Below are 9,780 nucleotides of genomic sequence, written 5' to 3' on the forward strand. Positions count from 1 at the left end.
TTGCTTGATTCTAATGTCCAAAGGAATTTGGGTTTCTATATGACATTCTTGTCTATTGGATTGCAGCCCATTGGTCAGATCTTTTCAACTCTCAACTTTTAAATTTATGCTTAGGGTTAGTCTCTTCATCTCCTCCCGACTTCTTAAATTTTAAAATCTCTCCCTCCTTTTAAAAACTTCTTTGTTTCTAAACTTAGACCATATTGCAAACTAGAAACTTTGGCCTTATGCGATTGCCTTTTCAAGCTTCTTTTCTCAATCAAACTTGTAAATATACTTAACTATACTTGACTTAAAATTTTCAAAATCCAAAAAGAATTAACCCATTCAAACCATTTTTAGGCCTTTGTGCCTTTCAAACTTAAAATTTTTGTTAAAAGCAATGCATCCATTTTGAAATTTTTACCATGAACTACGAGGTTTTGATCCCTCATTTTTATGTTGGTACGTAGGCACAAGTCCGAAGGTCTTGTCAAACACAAAAATATAATTAATGCATTCTTTTCTCATCCCACCATTCTATTTGTTTGTAAACATCAATTTGTACAAAAATACATATGCACACAAGAAAGGGCTCCGTAGGAGTACCTAGGACACTTTGGGTGCTAACACCTTCCCTCTGTGTAACCAACCCCCTTACCTGTAATCTATGACATTTTATTAGTTTTGATTTGGAAACTTCTTATTCTTGGGTTTTGTTCGTACTTTTTCCCTTTTCCCTTGGAAACAATAAAAGTGCGGTGGCGACTCTTATTATTTGATGTCTAGCTTATCCATAGCTCGATGATCATGAATTTACCGCTACAACATATTTAAAGGATGTGATTTGGAACTCAAATGGAGACAAAAGTCCAGGCCCAACCATTTTTAGTTTCGATTTCTACAAAGCTTGTTGGGGGTTAATCATGGAAGATCTCTTTAATTGTGTCATCGAATTTTTCAATCATGGTCAGATGCCAAAAGCTATTGCTTCATCATTTTTAGCTTTGATTCCAAAGAGATCTAATCCTCAAGATTTCAATGACTTCTGACTAATCTACTTAATTGGAAGTGTGTACAGGATCATATCCAAGATGTTGACAGGTAGACTTAAGCTTATTATTGGTAAGTTACTTTCTCATAGGAAAATTTCTTTTCTTGATAAAACAGGAACATGTTAGGCGGTGTACTACTTGTAAATGAGTTGGTTGATTATGCAATAAGGTTCAAAAAATACATGTTTGTTTTCAAAGTTAACCTGGAGAAAGCTTTCGATTTTGTGTCGTGGGAGTATTTGTTGTATCTCCTCAGGCGTATGAACTTCTGCCCTAACTGGATTTGTTGGATTTAGAATTGCATCAGTAATAACTTCCTATTTATTTTGATCAATGGTAGTCCTTCAAATTAGTTCAAGTGTCAGAGGGGTCTGTTGTAGAGAGAGCCATTGTCGCCATTTCTCTTCAACTTGGCAGCAGAGGGAATTGTTGGGCTTTTGAGGAATGTTAGATCCTCTGCTTGCTTCACTCAATTATCTTTAAACTAAAACTTGGATTTTGATTTAGTTCCATATGCAAATGATACTATCATCATGGGAAATGCCTGTTGGGAAAATATTTGGGCCATTAAACTTGTGCTCCATGGTTTTGAATTGGTATCGAATTTGCGCAATAATTTCAACAAAAGCAAGATTCTTGGTATCAATGTTAATCTTGATTTTCTGCAGGCGACATCAAATTTTATTTCTTGTGGGATTTCCTCTTTAACATTCTCCTACCTTGGTATTCCAATTGATGCTAACCATCACAGATGCACAACTTGGGATCCAATCCTGGTGAGGATTCATAATAAGATGAATGTGTGGAAAGCTAAGAGAATATCTTTAAATGGTAGAGTAACTCTCATTAATTTTGTGTTGAGATCTTTACCTCTCTACTTCTTCTCAATATTCAAAGCGCTAGAGGGTGTCATTCATGAGATCGTGAGGATCCAACGGGTTTTTCTCTGGTGCTGTGTGGAGAATAGGAAGCGTATCAATTGGGTTTCTTGGGATTAGATTTGCAAGCCAAATCTTGAAGGCGGTCTTGGTATTAAGAATGTCAAATTTTTTAATTTGGCGTTGCTTGGAAAATGTGCTTGGAGATTGATTTTAGATCCAAACGCAATACTATATTTTATAGTTCAGATATAGCGAGATAAAAGCTTTAGTTTTGGATTAGTCGTGGAAGGTTAGTTGCAAGAGCCAATCATTCAGGTGGCGTAATATCAGAATTGCAATTGGCAATGATGACACATATATAGGTTAGTTCGGAAACATCGTCTCTTATAAGCTAGGTAGAGGATTTAATATCGACTACTGGACCAATAAGTGGTGCGGTGAAGTCATCTAAAAGTACCTTTTATCCGTACATTTTTGAAGTTGCTAGAACCTCAAGGTGCAAAATTTCTGATGCAGGATTTTGGGATTAGGATGTTTGGAGCTATAACATTTCCAATTTATTAAATGCTAGCATTGCTTATGTTTATATTTTGGCTGCTTGCATGAATTTAGATTCAACTTTGCTAAGCATCTGGCTTAAGGGATCTGAGTGACTCTTTTGTTTGGTGGAGGGATTCATAAGGTTTTTCAGTCAGATCAGCTTACACAACTATTCTTAATAGTCACCGGGTTAGCACTCCCCTTAATTTGAATAAGGAAAAACTTTCTAGATTCTCCAGGCGTCTAACATTCCCACCAATATTCTTTTCTTTGATTGGAGACTTATTCTTGACAGATTGCAAACGCGAGATAAATTGGCTAAGCGCAGAGTTTTATCGGGACATCATAATATGGCGTGCCCGCTTTGTTTGGGGCCGGAGGAATCTCGTGCTCATCTCTTACCTCTTTGTCTGGTGGTGGGTTTAGTTTGGCGAAACATCTTAGATTAGCTGCAATTGAATCCAGAAATGCTTATTGATTTTTTAGAAAACCACATGCTGCATTTTTATGTTCAGGTAGGGAAGTTGTCCAAAAGGTTTAAACTTCTTTTCTGGTTGCCCACTGTTTGGGCTATTTGGCTTTCGAGGAATTATGTCATTTTCAAAGGAGGCGTTAAGGGAGCAGTTGGTATCGTGTTGCTAACTAAATCCCTCTCTTGGAATTGGTTAGGTGCTAGAGCCAAAGGGCCTTTTTAAATAAGTAGATTTGATTGGTTCTTTTGTTCGTTATCTGCTTTTGCTTAGTAGCAGTTTGCTGGTTGTTTTTGTTGGCTCGTTTTTTAGGACTTTTTTTTTGTTTTATTCTTCTTTTTGTATTTGGGTTAAGCACCCCTAATACTCATTTTAATACATAGCCTTTGCATAGAAAAAAAAATGAGATTGTTATTATCAGAGTTTATGTGGATGTATAATTTGTTTCTCCGAAAAACTTTTGAATAGAAGAGAAAATTTTTCTAAAAAAATGGAGGGTTTTTTCTTGATTATAGAAAATCATAAACTAACGTCTTCCTTGGTTGAATGCCAATCGTTCGTAACCACTTTGAACCAATGGTTAGAAAATTTTTCTACATGTTTCTTCTCTTAATTGTTTGACAAGTTTCCTTTGAACATGTAACCTCTTTCAACCATTATATTTTGAAGAATTTTATATTTTTCATTTTTGAAGAATTTTATATTTTTTAAATAAAGAGGTAATGCTCTAAGTGTTTGAATATCAAGATTTTGAAGAATTTTATATTTTTCATTTTTGAAGAATTTTATATTTCATATAACATACACATAAAAGAAATAATGAAATAAAAATCTAATTTGAGTTCTTGTCGTTGAAATGCTCTAAGTGTTTGAATATCAAGATTTTGATTGAAATTTGAATTTCTTGCATTCATAAATCATAGTGTCTTTTGCAGTTAGTCCCTTTGATAATCAACAAAATGAAACACGAATTTTGAAACATAATTATAGAGTTAATATGCATGCTATTTAAAAAGTTTTCAAATAGTTTGTACAAAGTTATTTAAGAACTATAATGTTCTACAGTGTATATTTAATCAATTAAATTGATTTTTTATTTTATTGATTTAATGAGATTTTTTTTTTAAAATAACCACTATTTTAAAAATAATATCAAAATAACATTATTTTCAAAAAAATTATCAATATAATAATTTTTCAAACCAAAAAAAATATCTGATTAAAGCATGTGACATACTAAATGACGCATCGTTTAGGCAATTGAACTACGATGCCATGTTTAATGATTCATGCATGCAACTCAAACCAATGCAATTGGCGCATGTTTTGGGATGCTGAAGAGTGGCACCATTGCTTGTGGCGCATGCATGCATAGTGCATGTGTCACTCCTTGTGGCTACTACTTTTGTTTTCACATCTATAAATATATCATCATCTACCATTGTTTTTCACACATCTTCTTAGCATCTCTTTTCATTTTTATTCAACCTCCTTCAATTTATCTTCAAAATATCTTCATATACGTGTCCTTATATTTGCAAGAGAAATATTGATTTAATTTATTCGGGAGTAAAGCCTCCGATGAAGATCCGACTATGGAATATAGAGATGTTTGAACATCTTAACATGACCTTGATCCGTTGGTTAGATGGAGACATTGCAGAGGATGAAACGATCAGAAGAATTCAAAGACTTGATACCACGTTCAACCAAAATTGAGAAGTTTATTTCTGGGTGAATGTTAAAACTGACAGAAATATTCACATGATGATGTATAGTTTTCACAAAATTGTATTGATGGTTGTAATCACATAGTTATGTTGTTTAGTTGTTCTATTTGTTTATGATATTGTTTAATTGTTATAGTTGTTTGTGTTGTTTAATTATTGTTTACATTATTGTTTAGTTGTTGTTTTCAAGTTATTGTAACTAAATATTATGAATTTGTCGTTGTTACGAAACATAAATAAAGTAGACACATATAGTTGAGGTTCAGCTGTTTTGTCCCATCTATATAGTTCGTTGTATAAAAATACTTGTACGTTTTATTCTTGCGCCTATTCGCTACAAGCATGAGATTGATCGAGAATGCCATCACTCACCTCGGTCAACTTGAAGTCATTCACATTCTCCTACGCAACAAAGTAAGTCTATCTTAAATCTTCAAATTCGTTAGACTTTAGAATACAACTGACTGTAACTAATATATTTTCAATCTTTTCGTTCTAGGTGGTCAGTTCTGGGGATGAACTACAATAGGTGTCCCAAACACATTGTAGTAGTTTATCACAATCTTTTACACCACATTGGACAAGACGATGTATTACTACTAAACAACTCTACTTTTGATTTTAAAAAATTATCAAATTACATATCCTCTAATCATGTAAATTTCTTATACAATTTATCTAAAGGTCCTATCTGGGTCTTGACCATCGGGTTAACCACGATGAAGTTGTAGTTTGGACAACAAAGACACCAATCATCTGGTTCACTATGGTGGAGATGCACTAGGGTGACCGTGTGAAACTGCAGTTCGGCATGCAAGAACAAACTCCAGAACCTCCGACATGTTTGGGAGATTGGCATCAACAAATTCGATGTCCAATGGGATTATTCCGATTTGAAAGACTTCGCTAAAGAAATGTGTCTTCATTGGAGGAATCGACTTCAAGACATCTTAAACGAACCAATCATACATGATACTAGACCAACTCAACATTAAATGGCTTAGTTTAGGTCGATTACAACGCCACAGTTTTTGTGTGAGCCAAGGTATTTGATTGATCCATGCCAACGAGCTTCGTCATCATATGCCCAACAACAAATCCTCGCACAACAATCAACCTCACACCATTACCAAACCCAAGAACAATGTCAATCCACCCAAACCCAACAACCAACCTCACACCGTCACAATACCATATACACTCAATCATCAAACATCCAACCCCACAACTAATTCATGCCATACACCCAAACACAAAACCAGAAACCAAACCCATACCGCCAACAACCATATGCAACCACCACATTTATTTATGCCCCCGATAATTCATACGATTCCACCTCATCCCACCATAGCCCCCCACCAATGAACACCCAAACATCCTACTGCCCCAACACTCAACCATTATTTGACTTTCTTACACCACATGAACCATTGCTTCATTTCCAAAACGATTCAATGTCTCAATTCGGACAACCATAACGTCCACAAACAACCCAACCACAACGACAACATGGGCACCAAACTCAATTACAACAGCACTGTTAACGGCAATCCCCCGCCTATTGAGGAGAAATGATGACAAATTTGTCAAATACCGTTAGACCTTACGCAAGACCTTCAAATTATTGCATCATGTCAACACTCAAAAAACCCAAACACCTCAGGGAAATTGTGTGAGACCTCGAAGACATGTGAATACATCGGGATGTGGACTAGGGGGCGTTTCGATCGGACGTATCATTGATTTTCTTGTCAATTATTGTTATTTTAGCTTTATAACATAATATTATTAATTATTTTTATTTCAATTTTATATAATTATAACTTAAAAAAAATATAAAAAATATATACGTCAATGACAATGGCACATGCTCTTAATGTCATAATGCATGTGTCAATTGCATTAACTTGAGGTGCATGATAATGTCATGCCTAACGACGTCTTAGTGCAAATACCAAATACATCACCATATCAAATGACGCATGATTTAGAAGGATAATTTTTTTTATTTGAAAAATAATTATATTGATAATTAATTTAAAAAATATGTTATTTTGATTATTATTTTTAAAATGGTGATTATTTAAAAAAAATCACCTAATGATTAACACATAAATAAATAGAGATTAATTGAAATACACTGTCAGTGTAAAAGGGTTTTACACCATCACTTAATTATAGACGTTGGATATTAAAAGAAGTTTGACTTTTATTTTAAAAATCTATAAAGTAATACAAACGGGTGATGGTGATGAACCGACGGTGTAAAACTTTTTACACTGACAGTGTATACTAATTAATCTCAAGTAAATATGAGATTAATTGTTATGCACTGTCAGTGTAAAAAATTTTACACTATCAATGCATCACAATCATCCGTCTGTATTACTTTTTAAATGTTTAAAATAAAAGTCAAACCTTTTAAATAAATTAATGGTTGTGATTAACTGACAGTGTAAAAAACCTTTACACTTTCGATGTATATCAATTAAATTCAATAAATATTTATAAAAAAAATATAGTCAAAAGTCAAAACCACTATATTATAAAAGTGAATTCTATATTATAACAACGAATTTAATTTAATTGTTCTTCAGTTTCATAAATCTCCATCAAACCTAGAGATTGATTCTCAACTCAAAACAACCACAACTTAATTTTCAAAATGCAAATATAACTATTGAAGAGTTGCACAAACTTTTATATATATATATATATATATATATATATATATATATATATATATATATATATATATATATATTATATATATATATATATATATATATATATATATATATATATATATATATATATATATATATATAATATGACAAATACAATCAATCAAAATTATTATATATTATATTTATCATTTTATATCAAAATTTCAAAAATATACATAATTTAGCTTTTATTAGTTGACTGTGTAAATATATTTTAAATTTGTATATATTTAATATATTTAATCCTTTATATATATTCAATGTTTATAGCAGTTGCATTAAATCAAACAGAGGATACCATAATAAGACATCATTTCACCTTAAGAAGCAATTTCATGTGTTATTGTAGTCAAAATAAACACAAGAGGAAATATCCTATATTTTCATTATCTAAATCTAATTAGAAAGATAATATTACTCTTTATTGAAGCATGAAGAGATCTATGATTTCAAGGCTTATGATGTTGGGTGTAGATGTAGTCTAGGTGAGCTTCTAAAGTCATTCTTCTCTGCATACATTCTTCATCTTCAATATTGCACTTCTCCATTTCCATAACCTGTGAGATTTCATAACAAGCATAATAAGGTATAGCTTTTCTAAAATTTACAAAAGTTTGTGAATAGGAAAAATCAGATTAACTAAAAATTGTGACTACCTTCAAAGATTCACCTCCTTCTAACTCCAAAAAATAGTTCTCTCCTGAAAAAAACAGTTTCTATGCTTTATAAAAATACATAGCCCACTAGGAGATAATATGAATAAGAGTTAAGAGTTGTATGCATACCTTGTTCACTTGTAAGTGGCCTTGAAGAGAGTATTGTGGAGAAAAGCAGAAAGAAAAGGAATAAGAATTGAAAGACAAAACTTAGCCTCATTTTCACTTCAATGAGAGAGAGAGAGAGAAAAATGGTTTTGGGACTATGGAGTATCCAAGGGATAGCTTGGTGTTTGTACCACCAACAATATATATATATATATATATATATATATATATATATATATATATATATATATATATATATATATATATATATATATATATATATATATATATATATATATATATATATATTACATGGTCGTGTGACGAGACCCGACAAGAGCATTATTAGGATTTGATGTACATGTGAAAATGCTTTGGTGTTGTAGGCAATAGTGGTCCAAGCACAGTCTCAGAGACAGTCAATTTGTTTGTTTTATGTGGTAAGTTGTTGAGTTGACAGTAGTAGCAAGTCAACCTTTCGGACATATTAACACAGCTGTTCTCCAATCTCCAACTTCATGTTTTACCTCTCTTAAATTAAATTTCTAATAACAGTTGACTATTATACTTTTCAGTTGTGTGGTTTTTTTTTTAATGTTTGTAACACAAATTTTACATTGACTCACTTATGAAAAAATGGATGGTTTTGTGTAATGTGTTCATAATTAAAATAGTTTTGTGTTGTACACAAGTGTATTTTTTATTATTGGATTAATAAATGATATATTATTTGATTTAAAGATGCGACTTATTGATTAAATAGTAGAATGTAACTAATAGAATTGTTGGTCTTGCTTTTTCATTTATTTGTGCAATAGTGTGATATTGTTTAATGTCATTTGTAGGAAATAAATCACAAGTCTTACTTCATTTAAGAGATTAAATTCGAAAAAATTATAAGGATAATTTGTACCAAAATATTTAAGAAAATGTATTTATGCTTGATAACTTAACGTTTGAATGGAGAATAATTGGATAGAAATTTCAAAAAAATAAAATGCGGAATTGCTTAAAAGGATAAAATAAACGTCAAAAATCTCAAAATAAATCAAATAAAATGCTTAGATTAAAAGTGAGACGCAGATTGATACATTTCTCATAAATCATTTAATCTCCTAAGCTTGTATGTTTGAATTCTATATAGAACAATAATGAAAAATGTGAATCCTCATCGCATAGACAAAATTTGTTTATATACTATGTACACTGATAACCGTCGAAAACGTTCAACTCTCCAGCATTCAACACATACACTATTACGTGACCTTTTTCCTCTGTTTTGCTTCCACGTGTCTGCAGTTCTTGAACTACTGAAAAACTATTACTTTTATCGAAAAATATCTTCAGGTCCTCTAACTGCTTTTGTCGAGAATCAACTTGTTTACTGTCGAATCTTTGTGATATTGGCATCAAAAACATGGTTTAGTTACCTGTGATTAGCATGTATATTTATCTCACATTTCTACTCTTATCGAATATGCTTGAGTCGGATACTTCATGCTAACACATGCCCCCTAAAAATGCTATTTTCGATCATGTTTTTTGGAATATGGAAGAAATGTGGCATTTTTTGTAACCTCTCGACACTTTTCAAAGCAATTTGCACATGTCATCGTCATCATGATCATTTTA

At 32.0% G+C, this 9,780-nt stretch overlaps 1 protein-coding gene across 1 annotated transcript; it reads right to left on the bottom strand.

Moving 5' to 3' along the window:
* Positions 1 to 7,638: 7,638 nt before the first annotated feature.
* On the bottom strand, positions 7,639 to 8,330 carry LOC127086591 (putative phytosulfokines 6). The gene is made up of 3 exons (XM_051027372.1): positions 8,170 to 8,330; positions 8,041 to 8,084; positions 7,639 to 7,941 (listed from the first exon to the last, which is right to left on the bottom strand). Exons 1-3 carry the CDS (start codon positions 8,258 to 8,260, stop codon positions 7,834 to 7,836), a joined length of 243 nt encoding a protein of 80 aa, XP_050883329.1. The 5' UTR covers positions 8,261 to 8,330; the 3' UTR covers positions 7,639 to 7,833.
* Between the last annotated feature and the right edge of the window lie 1,450 nt (positions 8,331 to 9,780).

The sequence above is a fragment of the Lathyrus oleraceus genome, chromosome 5, assembly GCF_024323335.1.
Source record: "Lathyrus oleraceus cultivar Zhongwan6 chromosome 5, CAAS_Psat_ZW6_1.0, whole genome shotgun sequence".
Classification (NCBI taxonomy): Eukaryota; Viridiplantae; Streptophyta; class Magnoliopsida; order Fabales; family Fabaceae; genus Lathyrus; species Lathyrus oleraceus.